Raw genomic sequence first — 19151 nt, forward strand, 5'->3', positions numbered from 1 at the left:
GGAGGCGCTGCCGGGCCGGGGGAGGCACCGGCCGGGGGAGGCACCAGCCCGGGACAGCCCCCGCCGCCCCCCGCGCCCCGGCTGGGATCCCCCCCCCCCCCCCAGCCCCCCCGTTCCCCGGGGTACCCCCCGCCTCGGACCTGCCCCCGCGTCGGGGACCACCCTGCCCCCGCCCCCCCCCCCCCGGATCGCCCCCACACGCCGGTTCTCAGCCGCATCCCCCCCGCCCGGGGCTGGACCCCCCCAGGACCCCGCGGGGATCCTCCTTTCTCCCATACCCAGATCCACCCCCGAGACCCCTTTATCCCAAATCCCCCCCCCACATCCACCCCCCCCAAAAGACCCCCATATCCCGACCCCTCCCAGGGATCTCACATCCCCCCCAAGGACCCCAAATCCCCTCCCCAGTGATCCCACACCCCCCCCTCCAAAGACCCCAATATCCAGACGCCCCCCCACCCTGAGAACCCCACATCCACCCCCTCTGCCACCCTCACTGCACCCCCCCGGGGATACCCCCCTTATGCCCCCCCCCCCCCAATCCCCCTCCCCTGCACCAATGTCACCCCAAACAACCCCTCCAGGCTCCAACCCCCCCGCCAAGCAAAACACCCGGGAGGGGGCTGAGGGGGCAAAAATCTTCCCCCCCCACCTCCCCCAAGGGCACCTTGAAGCCCCCCAATGCCAGAAGCTTGCTGGGGGGGGGGGGGGGGCGCTTTTTTTTTGGGTGGGGGACATACAAGAGGCCACCAGCAGCCCCAGGGCCTGGCCGGAGTGCTGGGACACGGGGGTCCTTCCCCCCCCCCCCTCCCCGTGGACACACGTCACGGGTGGGTGGGTGGCGTGGGGGGGGCGCGGGCAGGCGGGTGCCCACCCCGGGGCGCGGGGCGAGCGCGGGTGGGCGGCTGGCGGCTGGCGCTGCCGTTGCCATGGGGACCGTGGGCGGCCGTGGGGGCCTGCGCCGAGCCCGCTTCTATTTGTGCATCGCCAGCGAGAGATTTCGGCGCCCGGCGCGGTGGAGATGGCGGGGGGGGGACACAGGGAGGTGGGGAGCAGTGGGGCGAGACCCCGAGGTCGGCACCCCCAAAAAAACACCAGGCAGCTGGCGCCCACCCCACCCGATCCAGGGCCCTCACCCAGGGATCCCACATCCACCCCCCAAGGGACCCCAAAATCCAGCCCCACCCAGGGATCCCACATCCCCCCCCCCCCCAAGGGACCCCAAGATCCAGCCCCACCCGGGGTCCCACATCCCCCTCCCCCAAGGGACCCCAAGATCCAGCACCCACCATGGTGAGGGTGGGACCCCGCCCCCGGGGCTCCCCCAGCCACCTGCAGATGTCCCCCTCAGGTGTCCCTGTCCCCAACCTTTAAGTGTGGTGGAGTTGGGGGGGTCAGGGCACACGTGTCCCCCCCGGGGCGGTGGCACCGAATCACTCGCAGGCCCCACGCTCGAGAAACGTGTTTATTGCAAACCAAGGGGATCGGGCGAGGGGGGCGTGGGGGGGCACAAGGTGATGGCCGGGGACCCCCAGCCCACGCGCCCCAGGGTGGGGGCTGCTGGGAAGCTGCACGAGTCAGGCTGGGCCTGGGGGGGACCCCAGGGCTCCCATGTCCCCCCCTCCCAGCCCCCAACGTGCCATGCTGGGGAAGCCCCACTTCTGGGGCTACTGCCCACTGGTATGGGGGGGCTGGTGGCCATGAGGGCTGGGCCTGTAGCCCCCTGCAAGGACCCCCAAGCGTAGCCTGGACCCTCCCCCCCCGCCGTGGTGTTGTGGGTGACAGCCCCACTGCTCCCTGCCCACCCCCCAGAGGAAGGGGGGGATCAAACCCCGGGGGCTGGCTGGGGGGCTCCGGTGTACCCCAGACCCCTGTTAGCGATGGACTGAAGTGGGGTGAACCCGGGAGAAACACCCCCCCCCCCGCAGCACTGGAGACCCCAGAGCAGGGCCCGGCAAGGGGAGTTGGGGGTGCCAGGCAGGCAGGGTGCAGGCAGGGGCAGGCTCTCCCCCCACGTGCCCCCCCATACCCGGAGCTGCAGAGAGCACAGCCCCACTGCCAGGGCGCAGAGGGATCTGCACCCCCAGAAGCCCAAAAACAAGCATCCTCAGCCACCAGAAATAATAATTATGTCACCCAACGAGCTCCAACTAATTCCGGAAAAACAACAGAGCCGTCGCCAGCGCGAGGCGAGGAGAGGAGAAGGGTCCCAGCCGCTCGGGTTGCCTTGGTGACGGGACGTAAATCTGCATTCGCCAGGTTTCCCCGCACGCATCTCCAACCGCCGGGCCCAGTGCCGGCGCAGGGTGCTGGGAGGGTGCTGGCGAGGGGGTTACGGTCACCAGCGTCGGGTGCGAGGGTCCCGGGTGGGTGTCCGGGTGGGTTTCTCCTCTCCCCACTTCGGTTCTTGGCTGCTTTTCGCCGCTGTCAAAACTGCACGGCACCGGGGGAGATGTTGAACATGGAGGGGTCGAATTTCTGGCCGCGGAAGGGGGAGCCCTCGGTGTCCCAGCCCTTCTTCAGCATCTCGTGCACCTTCTGCAAAGAGGCCACAGGCTCCCGTCAGGCCGCGGCTGACCCCCCCGCCTCGCCCTCCCCACCACCCCAGCGGAGGACATGGGCTCAGCCCGCAGGTGTCAAGGCTGCACGGCCCCCCCGATGCATCGCAGGGTGTTGTGGGGTTCAGCAACGGGCACCCCTCCTCCGCTCTGGGTGACAACAGCAGCGATTTCCAAGGGCGCACAACCACCGCCCTGCTTCACCCACCCTCCTCTCGCCCGCCCAGGAATGGGCCAACGGGGGGAGGCGCGGGGACGCGGGACCAGCACAGCGCGGTCTGGGCTCACAGGCGGAAGACGGGAGCGTGCGGGCAAAAGACAGTGACTAGCAGAATCTCACCCCCCCAAAATGGAGATGGGGGGGCCGCTGGGTGAGGAGGAGCTCTGAGACGGAGCAGAGCTGCGGAGCTGCCCCATGCTGCAGCCCTTTTACGGGAGATGGGACCCATGGAGGAGCCAGAGGGCACGTGGCAGGGCAAGGCTGGGCTGATGGCGCAGGGTGGCTAGCACTTACCAGCTCGTGGCTCTGGGGCTTGCCCTGCAGCTTCTGGTGGTAGTCGAAGGTGAGGCGGTCCAGCACGGCGTGCTCCTCCTCGTCCACCGTGGCCATGGAGCGCTCCTTGTTGATCTTGTCGATGTCGATCTGCTCCTCGCCCTCCAGGATGGCGTTCCACCAGTACTCGTCTCCTTTGTTCAGGTTGATCTGAGGACGAGGTGTGGGTCAGAGAGTGGGGAGAGGAGCCCCTGTCCTGTCCCTGGGACGTGTTACCCCCCACCTGCCCCACACCTCCGCGGCAGCCACCGACCGAGCCCCCTCCACGGCTGGCGGAGGGGGAGAAGCGCTCGTCCCTTCCTCCCTCGGTGGTCTGAGGGTTTTGCACAACTCTGCCGTGGCCCTTCGCAGCCCCTGCTCGGGCCTCTGGGCCGAATGGCTGAAACCTCGGCCCGTGCCACAGCCTGAGGCTGGGACAGGCATCCTCTGCGCAGACAGTGCCAGCCTGGGGCCGCACGGCCGATGCAGCAGCAGCAGCAACACGGTCCAGGGCCCAGAGAGCCGGGCTGGCTCGTCTGCAGCCACCCAGGAGCTGAGAGCCCAGGGGACCCATCAGATGAAGAGGCCCTTGCCCAGCTGAGCCTAAGGCCGGGGCTCCTGGCATTGCAGCGCTGCCACGTTGCATTTCGCTAACCCAGAAGGAGCCCTCGGCCGGGCTCCCCCGGGGCTCGCTCTGCAGGTGGGAGCGTGGGCACCAAAGGAGGCAAAAAATCCCAGAACCATCTGGGTTGGAAAAGCCCTTGAAGCTCCTCCAGCCCCACCATGAACCTCACCCTGACCGTTCCCAACTCCACCAGATCCCTCAGCGCTGGCTCAACCCGACTCTTCAACCCCTCCAGGGATGGGGACTCCCCCCCTGCCCTGGGCAGCCCATTCCAACGCCCAACAGCCCCTTCTGCAAAGAAATCCTTCCTAAGAGCCAGTCTGACCCTGCCCTGGCGCAGCTTGAGGCCATTCCCTCTTGGCCTGCCGCTGGGTCCTTGGCTCAAGAGACTCCTCCCCCCTCTCTGCACCCTCCTTTCAGGGAGTTGCAGAGGGCCAGGAGGTCTCCCCTCAGCCTCCTCTTCTCCACACTAAACCCCCCCAGTTCCCTCAGCCGCTCCCCATCAGACCTGTGCTCCAGACCCTGCACCAGCTCCGTTGCCCTTCTCTGGCCACGCTCGAGTCATTCAATGGCCTTTTTGGAGTGAGGGGCCCAAAACTGAACCCACTCATCGAGGGGCGGCCTCACCAGTGCCGAGCACAGGGGTCAGATCCCTTCCCTGTCCCTGCTGGCCACGCCAGGGCTGATACAAGCCAGGATGCCATTGGCCTTCTTGGCCACCTGGGCACACTGCTGGCTCCTGTTGAGCCGGCTGGCAACCAACACCCCCAGGTCCCTCTCTGACCGGCAGCTTTAAAATGTCACCAGCCACTCCGTGCCACCCCTGCTCACCACCAGCACCCGCCTCCCGTGGCACCATGGCTCGTCGGCCGGCCCCACAGGGATGGTCCGAGGACAGGGGACATCCCCTCGCCTCCAGCCAACATCGGCGCTGGCAGAAGCCACGGTGCCTCGCGTGGGGCTGGCCGGGTGTCAGCGAGTGCTGGCGTGACCATGGGGCATCCCACACCGGGAACCCCGACTCGCTTTTCTCTTTTCCAGGAGGGGTGGGCTTCTTTCTCTTGTATTATTTTAGCAATAATCCCAGCAGCAAGGAAGATTTATGGCGTTCGTCGGCCTCTCTGCAAAATCATCGATAAAGGCAGACAATACAATTTACTCAAACCTCCCTGGAAGCTCAACAGCTCTGGAGGGGAAAACACGGGCAGCCATTAAAGTTACAGAGCCGGGCGTCTCTCCGCGGTGCAAAGAAAAGGAACCAATTAATACGGGAGGGGGTGGCTGGGGCTTAATCCTTCTGGGAGAGCAGAGCCGGTAAAATATTCCGGCTCGGGGAAGGCGTTAGTTTTTCTAGCTAGACAGGCGTGCTTGTTCTCCTCTTAATTGCACAGTTCCACTTTCCAGGGGAGGAAGAACCGCTGAGGGTTTGCTTGTGGGCTTCCCAGCCCTGGGTGGGCGGGTGGGGGAACGACGAGCTCCCCCGGGAACGTCGTCCCCTCGGCGGGCAAGAGCCGTGGGTCAGCAAGGCCCCGCAGCCCAAGCCTGCGGCAGGAGCACCCTCCGGGCTCGCTGCCACTCCCCTGGGTTTGAAACAAGAAAAATGTCCCCACGGTGCCGCCGGTGAGGTGTGAGCTTCCCCGGCGATGGCTTTGGTGGGAGCCGTGCTCTCGTGGCATCGCTGCTGAGCGTGCACGGCAAGGCCCCGCGGGGAACATCCCCACCAGAGCCCGGCCGGCAGCAGGGGGTGAACGGATGCTGGAGGACTTCGTGGCTTATCAGGCATCACCCCCCCTCCATCCCAGAGCACAGCACCCCTCTCTTCTCCCTTCCCTACCAAATCCCCTTCCTCCCCCAGCGCCCCACCGCCAGCAGACCCCAGGGAACCCCCCAGAGCCACGAACCAGGTGGGAAACACCCACGAGACCCCAATCCCCCTCATCCGCAGACCACCCCCGGCAAAAGACAGCGGAGGTGCCGCCGGGAGCGCCAGCCTGGGGATCCTTTCCTCCTCCCCGCCCCATGCGTGGCCCTCGCTTTATTTACCGCATACTGTTTCCCACCCTGCTGGGAAGACAGAATTATTCATTTCCTCGCCAGCTTTTCTGCGGTGCACATCGCTACAGCGCTGAGTGCTTTGCAAACAATAATTAATTAACCTCTGCAGCCCGTCTTGTGCGCACAGGGGAATTTGCTCGTCCCCCTTTAGTCCAGGGGGAGAGATGGAAAAGTGGGACTCGCTCCAAGGTGGGAGCCCCACTTTCCGATGCGAGACTCTGAAATGCCCATGGGGCAGGACAAAGCTCCAGCACCTTGAGTTTGGGGTTTCGTGGGTCAAAGCGGTGCTGGAGCACTCGCCGCGGACAGGTCCGACCCCCGGGAGGGGAAGCACAGACTCAGGTTGATTTCTCAGTCGTGTTTCTGCCAACGGTCTCCGTTGATTCAGCCCGTCGCTCAGCTGGGCACACGGGCTGTGAGAGCTTGCGGTGATGGAGACGCGGGCGGGAGCCTCCGCGAGCGCTTGGGTGCGGGAAGGTCGAGGTAAGGGAGAGCCGAGAGACTGTGGCAGATCGCTGGGCTCAGCCCAGGCAAGGTGATGCCCTGAGAGCACCAGCCCTCACCCACCCACGGAGGAAGGATCCAGCACTCGACCGACAACACCACGCAAGGCTTCATGTTCCCTTGGGGAGCGCTCCGGAAACCCTGAGGGGGTTTCTCAAGGACAAATCTTGACCCGATTATGCTTCTCGCTTTGAGAGAAGGCAAAAGCTTTGCCCACACTTGAAGCTGGTGCTACAAGTTTCCCAGCCGACAGCTCAGCCCGACCCTCCAGGATCCTAGAAATGCTGGTGGCCGTTTGCCAGAGGAAGGATCGGGTTTGTGCAGCGTGCCCGGGCTCTCGGTCAGACTTCGGCTCTGCTTTTTAGGCTGCCGGGTCCCAAAGGGCCTCCTGGGTTGCAGGGAGATCCTTCACCCACAGCCGAAAGGAGTAAAAGCCCAGCTGAGTCTTTTGGGGTGCACAGGGAGGCAGGAGCAGCCTCTGCAAGGGCGGCCTGAGGAGAGGGGGGCTTGCAGGGGGGACATCCAAAGCCAGCAGTGTCCCCGTGCCGCAGCACCCGTGTTCCGCAGCCACGCGGGAAAGGGGCTGCTCACACACCGACACGCTCGGCAAAGCCCAGGGGCCGGGCGAGGACGGATCACAAGGAGGATTGTTGCAGGCGGAGGTGGGCACATGGGAGGGACAGGGCTGTCTGTGGCCAGGAGGGATCCTCCAGCAGCACACAAAGAGGGTGACAGGCGTCATCGGCGTGGACACGGTGTCATATCACACCTCCACGCCCTGCCAGGAAGGTCACAAGCCTTCGCTGCCGGTGCTGGGCTTTGTATGGCATGAGGACCCCTCTCTGATTCTAAACACCTTGTCAGAGCTGGAGAGATGCTACCAAGGGATATAAGTAGGTCTTGGAAAAACAACCTCTCACCACCTGTGTTCCTTCTGGAACAACAGCAGCCATCACCCCAAAAGTCAGCGGGAGATGTTTAGGGGGTAGGGAGGAGGCAGCAGACGATGTCTCCAGCAGTGTGTGGAGGGCGGGGCGGAGGGAGAGCACCACGGATTGTTATTAACTTGGCCTCGCGGCTCAGGAGATGACAAGCTGAAGACTGTAATAGCTGTTCAAGGCAGGACTTGGTGACAAAAGCCCAAGTGTGGATAACAAATGCTGGAGAGGAGGAGAAAAAGAGAGGGAACAGGGGGGAAAAAAATCCTCAACAACGAAAATAATCCCAAAATGTGTTGTGCACAACACCCAGCGGAGATTTCTAAAAACAGTTTGTGCAAAGTTATTTTAATCTCACTTTTGACAAGTGAGCGGGTGTGACTGAGAAGGGAGAGCACAGGGATTACACCCAGGACCGGGGCTTCGGCGCAGCACCAGAGGGGCACTATCCCGAGGTGTGGACAGAGCCCCCGCGGAGACGCCGCGGGCATCAGCAGAGCGCTCCGCTTCGAAATGACGCCGCTGGGTTTCTGCCATGGCTGGGCTGTCACGCACACCGTGAGCGTGCCAAAGGACGAGATGGGAAACACGTTGGTGCTCAGCCCAGGCTCGGGCAGGGAGAACCTCACGGAGCAGGAGGGGAAAGGCAGAGTGGGAAGAGGGGAGCACCGGGGCTGCTGGAGAGCGGGCAGACGTGTGGCAAGAAGGAGGAATTGATAGGAACACCAGGCAGGATGGGAAAGCAGCACTGGGATGCGTTAAAAAGGCAAATTAACCTTCTTAGGATAAGAGCCGGGTGGAGAAGGGAGGCCAGTGAGCAGCCATCCCAGAAGGGAGCTGAGCACGGGGCAGGGGAAGCCAAGGAGGTGAAAGGCGGCTGTAAGAGCAGCCTGGAGAGCACGGGGATCTCGATGAGCCTTGATGTGTCCTGCAAGAGCACACGGGACTCAACAGCCTCTCTGCACAGCACTGGGACTTGTTCAGACGGACAAGTCCAAGCAGGAGAGATTTCACCTTGGCACATGGATCAAGCTCTGCCCGCAGGGATCGCCTCAACTCCCAGACCACGAAAACACAAGCACACATGTTTTGTTCTCCAGGCAGAGCCACTGAGGTGCCCCAAGCAGTAACCAAGGCAGCCACGATCCCCTCGGACGATTCCGGTGCTGGCACTGGGTGAGTTTGGTTTTGGCTGCATCCCCACCTGCCAGGGCACGCCGTGCCCCGGGCGCCGGGGAGGGAAGCCAGGTAGAACCTTGTGGCATCTTGCAGGACGACGACACTCCCGACCGGCACATTCGGAGTTCGCACAGAGCTGCACAAGGTGTGGACGCACAGACTCAGGTACAGAAAGGGCCCGTACTCCCCATCAGCTCTCCAACCAAACCCAAACAGCTCCCATCCAGTCCCCTCCCAGGCGCTGAACGAAGCGATTCTTAACACATGGCTGGGTGTCTCCTGATGAATGAATCGGGAGGAGTCACAAACCACTTTTGGCTACTCTGCGCATGGAAAAAGGAGATGCTCTTGGGCGAGAATTACTCACTCTGCTCCAGTTACCTTACAATTCTTCAAGCGAAATTTCATCCCACCATCAATATGTTGGCAGCCAGCTGGAGATCCTCACAACCCTGTGCTCGTGCGAATTCAAGGCAAGACCCAGCTCTAGGGCTGGAGGCAATGGGACCGCTCCCCGCGCTGCCCGCGGCCGATCCGGAAGGCCCCGAGTCTCCTGCCCCCGCGCGCCGTTCCCATCCTCCTCCAGCACCAGGTGTTTAACCACCATCGCCTCCCATGCTGATCCTGGGAACACCCACTGGGGACTCCCATCCACGCCATGGAGCAGCCACCCGTTGGGCCACCTCCTCTTGGATGGGTTTACTCCTTCCCAGGATTGTTTCTTTTCCCAGATCAACTAATTCTCAAGAAGCAGAAGAACATTTAAAAAATGCAGGTTAATGATGCCACCGCCTCCTTTTTCACACCCTTTCAATGGCCTAACGGAGTCGGAGAAGCTCCCCTCTCTTGCAGACACCTCACCCTTTTGATACCATCCCGGGGTACATCCACAGGGATCTGTAGCAGCCAGGCAGCATCCGTGCAGCCTCCCCACGCACCACCTCAGCACCTCAGCCTCTGGCAGCATGTTCCCACTTGGTTTCTTGCTGTGGGGGCTTGGCTTTGGGTGCCCGTCTGCTGCCACCCTCGTGACATGAGGCAGAAGGCTTGAAGCCTGATCCCTCGCTTGCAGGGACGGTGCTGCCTGCACAGGGTCAGGAACAGTCTCACCTGCCTGGCCTAGGCAGTCGGCATCCCCTCCTGGGGCTCCTGACAGCCTTCAGATGCCTGAAACTCTTCTGGGAAAGCCTCTGGGTGAAAAAGGAGAGGGCAAAGATCACAGAATCCCAGAATCCTTCAGGCTGGAAAAGCCCCTCAGGATCATCGAGTCCAACCCTCAGCCCGACTCTACAAAGTTCTCCCCTACCCCACATCCCCCCACAGCTCATCCAAACGGCCCTTAAACACACCCAGGGGTGGGGACTCCACCCCCTCCCTGGGCAGCCTATTCCACTCTCTGACCACTCTGGCGGGGAAACATTTTTCCCTCCTGTCCAGTCTGACCCTCCCCTGTTGCAGTTTCAAGCCGTTCCCTCTTGTTCTGTCACTAATTCCCTGGGAGCAGAGACCAGCACCAACCTCTCCACAACGTCCTTTCAGGGAGCTGCAGAGAGTGATGAGGTCTCCCCTCCCCTTCTCCTCCTCACACTGAACAGCCCCAGCTCCTTCCATCGCTCCTCACAGGATTTATTCTCCAGGCCCTTCCCCACCTCGTTGCCCTCCTCTGCCCTCGCTCCAGCCCCTCGAGATCTCTCTCGGATTGAGGTGCCCAAAACTGGACACAACCCTCCAGGTGTGGCCTCACCAGTGCAGAGCACAGGGGGACTGTCACCTCCCTGCTTCTGCTGGTCACACTATTTCTAACACAAGCCAGGATGCCATTGGTTTTCTTGGCCACCTGGGCACACTGCTGGCTCATGGTCAGCTGATGGCCACAGGTGGCAAAACCCCACTCCCCGCATAATCCTGGCCCCAAAACTCACACAGGAGTTTGGCAATTGTTTGACACTTGAGATCCCACGCTGATGGGCAACAACACAGCCCCCAGGACAGCTTCAGCTGTGGGCACAGCCCCAGGACAGCAGAACTCACACCCTCAGCCTGGGCATCTGGAGCAGACCAGAAACGAGCCACGAGACTGGGAACCCACCAGTAACACACTGCCGGGTGGCAACAGCCCCTGAACCACCTTGACAGGGGAGATTTGTGGTGCTGGTCTGGCAGGCACACAGCGAGCCATGGTGCCTGCTGGAGGCAAACAGAGAAGTAGCCACAGCGACCGCTTCAAAGAGCAAAAGTAAGAAACCCGAGGCAGGACAGAAATGAATGGCAGGGATCAGGCATCTGGGGTACGACTGGGGCCAGGAGAGTCGGAGGCCGAAGCCAGCAAGGACAGATTCACAGCGCCGGCACCGCGGTGCAGCGCCACGGCCTCTCCTCTCTCTGCTGGCAGACCCCGTGTGCCGGGATCAGGGGACAGTGATCACGGCGAGATAAGAGATGTGCTCCCACCACCGCAGCCTGGAGCGTGGGGACCCTCCTCGTCCAACCCGATGGATGTGTCGCTCGCCTGGAGGGGCAGCTCGGGAGCTGGAGGCCAGGCACGGCACACGGGCAAGGGCAGAGTGAGCTGGGTGTTGGATGGGGAAAGCCAGACATGGTCAGATCTAGCTCAAACTTCCAGCTGCTCCAGTTTTGCAGGTCAAGCCCAGCAGAGCTGCAAGCCAAGGCGCAGACTGTCCTTACCAAAACGCACTTCCCTGGCTCCAGGCTCCAGAGGGAACTCTCCGTGTTGATCTTGTGGGTGAGTTTCCCTTCCATCAGGACATGCTGGCTGCTCCCCTCCAGCACTGCTACGCGAATCGCGCTGCTGCTGATATCCACAGACACCTGGAAACAGAGAGAAAATAATCAGGAAGGTTCCTGCTTGCCCTTTTGCTGTGCTAGTTGGGGTGTGGGGTCAAGTGCACTCGCTGGGGATGAGAGAGAGAGAAGAGCTTTCAGACCTGCATGTAGCAGGAGGGTGGGAATCCCGCTGTCATTTCAGAGCAAATCGCAACAGATTGGAGGACAAATGAAACCTCTAGAGCAAAAAAAAAGGCAGCAGGACCCAGCGGACGGAGCCCCAGAAGAGTTCAAGGCAGCTGGTTCTGCCACTGCGACTGCCCTGTGCCTCAGTTTCCCCGCAGAGAAATCCAGCAATGCCACAGGCCTCCTCCACAGAGCACCAAAGGCTGGACACCCACGTGCTGTGACCAAGCTCTTTAGGAGCACAGCGCGTGCCCGGCCATCATGGCGATGAGCTGGGCATGGCTGTGTGTCTTCCTGGCGGGTGAGCGCTTCCCTGCGGAGCGGGAGCAATTTGGGGATTTCTACACCAGGAAGGGCTGCAGCAGCTTGTCCCCCCTTCTGCTGCACTGCACCGAAAGCACACTCCTTGGCTCTGCTTCCACTGCCAGAGCCAGCGCTGGGCTCAGCCCAGGCCTCCCGTCGGGCGTGCGAGGAGGGGCCGCGTGCGGGAGGGCCGCTGTGGCATGGCTCCCCTTCTCCCCGCCACGGGGCGAGGGGACGAGGCAGCCCCGTCCCCTGGGAACGGGGCCAGCCCCCGCCTGCAGCAGCCATATGGGGAGCCCTGCTCCGACCTGCCGCGGAGGTGACACAGCTCTCTCCCGGGGAGACAGAGGCAGGCTGCGACTTCGCTGCGCGGCACACAGTACCCTCGGTCTCCAGTGAGACCATATGCTCCCTCCTTTCCCCTTTGGCCCTCAGCTGCTGCCAGCAGAGAGCCCGAGCCAGGCCGGAGGACGAAGGGAGGACCTGGCTGGGAAGAGGCAGGTTTGTGGCCCCTGGCGTTGCCCTGTCTCTGGCCCGAGAGGAGGAGACTGCAGTGAGATTTGCCTGCATTCTCTCCCAGAGTTCCCCCAGATCTTCCTCCCGCTCTGCAGATCTCATTTGAAATGTTATTACATTATCCATTACCTAGGAGATTTCCAGCGGCTCACTAGCTCCACGCAGGCAAGAGACAGGCAAAGCTGCTCCAGCCAGGGAGGGCACCACGGCTGCATCTAATTGATGCCACCCAGATAAAGCCCCCAAACCTGCTGCGTGTGACAAGGAGCTGCCAGGGCTTCGACAGGAGCAGAGGAGGCCCAGCACGAACAGCGCAGGGGGACACCGGCACTGAGCTCCGATGCCGACGGCTGGGAGCAGGACCGCGGTCGCAGGGGCTCAGGGAAGGAATGTGAGCTCCGTCTCTGCCAGACAGGAGAGGAGAGAGACCCGGCTTTCACTCGGCATGTGGCTGCGGACAGCCTCTGCGAAAGCAGCTCCTCCTGGATGGGAAATATCTCCGGAGAGGCTGCAGCACCAAGCAGCTTCCTCCAGCCCAAGGCTGAGGCCTCACCGCAGGGACGAGGTGCAGGGATGAGGCTCTGCTCTCCGTCACCACCGACTGTCCTGGTCCCCAGCACAGGCCCTGCCCAGAAGGGATCAAGGGGAAAAAAGCAAGGTGACCCCCAAGTCGCCTTCTGGGGGGGCTTCTCTGGGGTGTGGAGGGCCAGGAAGGCTGGAGATACAGAAGGCACAGATGCAGGCTCGCAGCTGTGGGATCCACAGGGACAGGAGCAATCAAATGTAAGAGGGGTTTTATTCCGAGGTGGCTGCACAGGACAGCTGGTGGGGCTGAGGGACATCTTTGAGGTGGCTCTGGGACCAGCGGGGCGTTAGGAGAAGGAGTGGAGAAACCCAAATGGAAGAAGAGACCCAAACCAGGCAGCCTTAACCCAGCCACTCCGCTGCGCACCCAGCCAGCGCCAGAAGCAGTCGCAACACCCGCTTCTACCTGCAGGCAGCAAAATGGCCCCTCACCCAGGCGGTGACAGGGGATGGGAGCAAAGGACACACCGCTGGAGAGCCCTGACCCCACCTTGTGCGGAGAGAAATGTCTGAGAGGACTCATGTGTGCACGTGGTGGTGCCCGGAGAACACGGGGTTTGGCGCACGCGGGCAGCGAGTCCTTCTAAGGTGCCTTGGTGGAAAAATTGCCTCTACTCGGCTTCCCCACTCCGCCTGGGAGGGTGGCCGGGCTCTCCGAGGGGCTGCCCTTCGTCCCTCCACCCCGCGCTGTCCAAACCGTCCCACCGTGCTGCGCTCGGGGCACGAAAGGTCGGCAAAACCGGGCTTTGCCAGAACCAGGCATGGACAGCTCGCCCTGGACCCCAGGCAGGGGCTGAGGGGAAGCCAAGGGCGATCCCAGGGCAAACACATCATCCTGGCAGCGCAGCCACGAGCAGGGGCACCCCAGAGGCTCTGAGGCTGCTCATCCCCTACCACACGCTCCCCACGAGCACCTCTCTGCTCCCCAAAACACCTGGTTTTGCCGGCGCTCGGGAGGAAACTCAGCTCGCAGCTCTCTGCCGTGGCTTTTCCACCACAGTAATTTCTGTGCACACTAGAACGCCCACACCCGCCCCTGCAAATCAAACAAGCAAACACAAACCTATGAAGGAATCTAGCTCGTCTCCTCCGAGCCAGGCAAAAAGAGAGGCTTGTTGTCATTATCTCTATTTAAGTGCTCGGGAAGCGCTCGGATCCATGGGCCCCTGTTGCGCCTGTAAGTAGATCAGAGAGGTGGAGAGCGCAGAGGAAGATGCTCCCACCTACCCCATCGCCCATTCCTGCTCCACGGACACTTCTCTGGAGCTCCATACAAGGAAACCTTAAGCTCACCCGAGTGAAAATGTGCCATAGCAACAGCCTGAATCCAAAAAAGTGTCATAAGGAAGATTTTGAGCAGCATTAGAGCTGGGCGCGCTCTGAGCCCAGGGACCAAACGGGAGATTTTTAATCTCGCCTTGGCAGGCAGAAGCCAAAAACCTGGTAATTTTTAAAAAAGATGAAGCTGTGTGGTGAATGTAGGGGAATGCTTCTCTTTTGCAGGAACCCATCAACAATGCATCCAAAGTCCATTGAGCTTTAAAATGGCTCTGAACCATCCTGCTTTGGCCCGTGATCCAGCCTATCCACTTCCAGTCCCCTGAGGCTGGAAGAGATTTAAAGAATCACTTTAAAATGAAAACTTGGCTGCCAAGAGGAGCCCCAGGAGGGATGTACGAACCAAACACCAGGAGACGCATCGCAAGGATAAGGGAAGTCCAATATCTGAACAATCGATTGCCCGAGAGGGCAGCGCAGGCAGAAACCAGGGCCAGGGCAGGCAGAGCTGCGCCACAGGCAACTGCGTGGGAAGGAGCCGCCTGGATCATGACCCCCACGGACACGCAGGGGCTCTTCTGCAGCCATGGCACAGCCTCAAGTTGAGGAAAGGTCAGAAAAGCTCATCCTGTCCCTGCTCCTCCGAGCGCCTGCAAGGACCCCGCAAGTCCGGGTGGCAAAGGATGGGGTAGACAAAGCCTGATGCTCTTTTTCTTGGCGAGGACAAAACTCCCCTGGCACAAAGGGCACTTCCCTGGGCCGGGAGAGGCATCGTGATGGCAGTGTGATGCAGAAGGATGGAACATCCGTCTGGACGTCCCCGAATCCTTCCAAGAAACAGCCTGGGTTTGTTTTAGAGACCCACTGGGAGGGATGCATCTCCTGCTCTCCCTGCTGTCCCCGTGGCAGCCGTTTGCTCCCTCACCCCTCCGGTCTGGGTTGCTGCTGCCAATTACACTCTTTTGGCATGATCAGGAGCTGTGTAGGCTGGAGCCGGTGAACAAACCCAAGCGTGCTCATTTCAGCCGCCCTGGAAGCAGAGGAGAATGGGAGGTGGGGGAGCACGGACTTCCCAAATGGAAAAATACAGGATCCGCCGTGGGGAGGGCAGCACTCCGGAAAGACAGAGAGTTCAAACTTCTGGGTCCAACTAACGCCAGCCATGGGCACCCTCCTCTCGAGTCCCTCGCCGGGAGGGAACAGAATTGGCGAAGGAAAAACAATGTGACCGCTCGTGGCCACGAATAGAGACGGAAAGTTCCTGCCTGAGCCAAGGAGGGAGGCAAGACCTCCCTGCCCATGCAGGCAGCCCGGGAGAGGGTCTGGCTGCTCAGCCTGCGCCCCAGCCCCAGCTCCCTTCAGGTCAAGTCTCCCACAGGCTGTGCCTGCCCCAGTTCCTGAGTGCCAGAGGAGCCGTTCCAGCAGCTCCCGCTTGGAAACGAAAGGCAGGAGACACTCCAAGCCAGGGGGAGCGACCGGAGAAGGAGTGTCCATCCCAGGCAGGCTCAGAAACCCGTATGTGTGTTTGCAGTCAGTGGAAGCGGAGAGAAAAAGCGCAAAAAGTGCCATGTGGTGCCAGAGAACCCACCAGGGCCGGAGCAACAGGACACTGCAGTCGTGACAGGAGCTGGGACAGGCTGGGACCATCGGCCCCACCAGCCACACACCCAGCACCGGAGAAAGGGGCACAACCGCATCCTGCTCCTTTATGAAGGACAAGGAGCCCCCCCGCTCCCAACACAGCTTCCCGGGAAAGCTGGGCAACCCGAGGGAAAGGGAAATGCTGAAAGACACCACCACAAACACCACTTTACCTGTTTGCCTTTTACGATGTGCTTGGGGACAGGCACTTTAATCTCCAGGTCGCTGTAGTCTTGGGACCAGGCGTAATTCTCTCGCACAGCTCCGTTGTAGCTGTCGGGGTTTGTCTGGAACTGCTCCTGTCTCCTGAGGAGGAAGAAAGGGATGACATGCTAAGTGTCGGACAGATCAGAGCCTGGAGAGAGCATGAAACTTGAGAGCAGGGTACAAGAAGCAGAAAGGGAGGGCAGAGCCTCTGCTCGGCCATCCTGCGAACAGCCCCAACGCTTCAGGCTGATGCTCAGTCCCTCCCTCACTGCTGGCCTGTCAAGGAAGGGAGAAGGTGCAGGTCAGCAGCCCCAGGACGCAGAGAGACCCCAGTCACCCTGCCCACTGCAGGCAACCCACACACCCCTCCCCGCAGTGTGCTGCAATGCCAGTCAGGCTGCTAACGGGACAACTGGAGTGACACACGATAATCTGGCTGCCCAAATTACGTAGAGCTGACCCCTGGCTGGTTCGAGGTGCCTTCCCGGCTAACTCCGCTCAAGCACAGATCTCCCCTTCCCCTTCCCCTCCCCGCTGTGTCCACCACGCTCGTCACGGCTGGAGCAGGGGGCACCATCAAGTGCCAGAGGGTGCGTGCTGCCTCCTGAGCCACTGCCATGGCTGCGGAGGTGGTGGCCCATCACTACGACCTGGGTTCACCACGGAAAAACAGAGCTGGTCGTCCTCCTCCTGATTTTAGTGTGTTTGGGAAAACCACCAGCTCTCACGATCAGAGCAGTTAATAACACAGAGGTGGACGCCTGAGGAGCCAGCCTGGCGTGGCCCTGGAAGGGGACAAACTGGACGAGTGGATCATGAGCAACACTTTGAGCAAAACACTGCCACTGCCCGCTGCAGAAATCTCAGAAGGATGAGCAGGCGGCTGTGAGGGTAGGATAGGTTTTATCAGACCAATAAGCAATAATCAATACAGCGTTTCCAGCCAAGAAGGGAGATCTCCATCACACCCGTGGCCCTTTAAACTGCTGGCAGGCTGAGGATCTCTTCCATTGAAACCTCCCAGAGAGGGCTTTCAAATAAAATCAAATCTTTCCTAAAGATAGCTGTGGTGCTAACAAAAGGCAGAGTTATTTTAAAATGTTTTGATACGCACCTAGTCTTCAATCTGGAGCTGTATAAACATGGGGCTGCAGTGAGTTACGTAACGGGGGGGCCAGTGACGAGTGGTCCCGGGGGGCAGCCGGCCCTGGGGACCACGTCTCCCCACGCCCCGTTGTCCTCCCAACACCCCCACACCGAGGGGCCTTGCCAGCACTGGGCGGGGGTGGCTTCCAGCAGCGCGGCGCCCTGAGGATTATGTAAGATCCATCGATTTTAATTAAATTAGGCTCTAAGACGGTCGGAGGGTGTTGTCAGAGGGCCTGTGTGTACATCCCCCCCTCCCCTTTCTTTTCTTGATGGTTTCACGGGGTTTTACCTGCCCTGTTACAACCACCTGCGCCCCAGCGTGGTTTTGATCCGGTTCCCCGGGCAGCGCGGGCAGCGCAGGCAGCACCGGGAGCTGGCAGCAGCTGCAGGCTCCCAGCCTCAGGCCGGCGATTTCGGGGGGCACCGCATCACTTTTTTTGGGCATTTTGGCCTTGCCTGGCCGTCGCCCATTGGGTGCCCATTGCCATGGAAACGGGGTTGGCATGGCAGCGCCGAACCAGCGCTGGCGCGGGTTGGCTCCAGCTGTCGGTTTCCCAACCGCCCCCAGACTGTGGGAGTCGAACAGGCTGGAGGGCGAGAGGGGGGACGGTGCAGGCGACCGGGGTCTGCGGGGCCCCGCTCTCACCCTGTGGGAAGCAAAGGGATTGAAACGAGGCAGCGTGTCCCCGAGCATCACCTTGTGTGCGCCCAGGTCCTCGCCTAGAGCCAGCCCAGCGGGGGCACCTGGCCCCGCTCTCGGGGCAGGATCGTCCCAGGGGCCGTCCTGCGCCAGCCGCAGGCACAGCGGAGGGATGTTTCTTTCCGGGGTGAGGGTCCGTGCGCTGCCCGGGGCAGTTTGGCCAGTTAAGTGCCCTCGCAGGACATGTCCCTGTGCTGCGGGGCCTGCATGGGCCGTGCCCCACAAGGCTCCTGCCCTCCACCCCGACTCCCTCGGGCTACAGAAAGCGTGTACGTGGCTGCACGGTGAACCGGAGCACAAACATGACCGGGGTTTAAAACCTGCTGGGTTTTTTCCTCCTAAGAGTGTTTCCTCCTCATCAGTGCGGACCTGAGCTGCCAGGCAGAGCTCACCACGCTCCCTGCCAGTGACACACCAGAGGGAAGGCATGTTGCCTGGGAGTTGCCATCCCAAGTGTCACCAGCTCCCTGAGAGTGAGCAAAGAACCAGACAAGAACCAGCACATGGCTATTTACTTGCAGGTCGTTCCCCCCTCAGCCTTCCCTGGGAAAAGCTTGAAGGCTAAAGGGGAAGGCAGCAAGCCCGGGCCCAGGCCAAGGCCTGTCAGAGCAGATGCAGAGCATCAAAGATGGGAGAAAACCCATCAGTGCAAAGGCAAGCGTGGGTAAGACGCCAGCTGCAAACGCCTCACGGCTCCAGCACAGATAAATACAAGCCCAGGGCAGCCACTCACTGCCACAAAGCCACCAGGTCTGTCCTTGTTGTGACTCTTCCTCGGGAGGAAAGTGCTGGGGCCGAGCAGACCCCAACCAGGCATGTCCTGCGTGTTTTAGCCCTCCTGAGCATGATTTCACTGTCCTGTGAGGGCACAAGTGGCTTCAGGGAAGCCCTGGGAGATGTCAGCGTTAATTGGGTTACTTCCACAGGGAAACTGAGGCAGGATTTGCTCTGCAATGACTCTGTCGAATTTCTCTTTGCATGGCATCGTTACTGAACAAGCAAAGCAGTCTTCCTCCCAGCCCCGACCGTCCCCCGCGAGACAGCTCTGTCCTCACTCCCTCTGTGCTGTAACTAGAGCAGTCTGCCTGGTGACGGAGGGACATTTCACAGCCACCTCTGCCTCCACGCGCAGCTGGTTGGGACGAGCTCTGCCCCTGCTACCTCGTCCTCCCGGCCCTCCCGGCCTGGCCGGGTGACACAGGCCCCAGCCAAACCATCCCCACGCTCAGCTCGCTTCAACAGGGAGAAGTTTCCCCTCGTGCCTAAACCTCCCGCCAGCCGTGGCTATTCGTCCTGGGGGTGCGGGGACCGGCACCATCGCTTCCCCGCTCCTCTCTTTTACCTAACAGCCAGCCCGAACCCCTCAGCCCTTCCCGCAAGCCACCACCGCCAATCTCTGCTCTAGCTCGGC

At 61.4% G+C, this 19151-nt stretch overlaps 1 protein-coding gene across 1 annotated transcript in view; it reads right to left on the bottom strand.

Annotated features, from left to right (window-relative positions):
• Positions 1 to 1451: 1451 nt before the first annotated feature.
• The window catches only part of NUDCD3 (NudC domain containing 3), a 33205-nt gene continuing 15505 nt past the window's right edge, over positions 1452 to 19151 (bottom strand). The window contains exons 3-6 of the mRNA XM_074852043.1: positions 15858 to 15990; positions 11077 to 11220; positions 3073 to 3261; positions 1452 to 2538 (exon numbers count right to left, since the gene is read on the bottom strand). Of these exons, the coding sequence (XP_074708144.1) occupies positions 2428 to 2538; positions 3073 to 3261; positions 11077 to 11220; positions 15858 to 15990 (577 nt within the window). The 3' untranslated portion in view covers positions 1452 to 2427. The remainder of the gene's footprint in view (positions 2539 to 3072; positions 3262 to 11076; positions 11221 to 15857; positions 15991 to 19151) is intronic.

This window comes from Strix uralensis, chromosome 28 (genome assembly GCF_047716275.1).
Source record: "Strix uralensis isolate ZFMK-TIS-50842 chromosome 28, bStrUra1, whole genome shotgun sequence".
NCBI lineage: Eukaryota > Metazoa > Chordata > Aves > Strigiformes > Strigidae > Strix > Strix uralensis.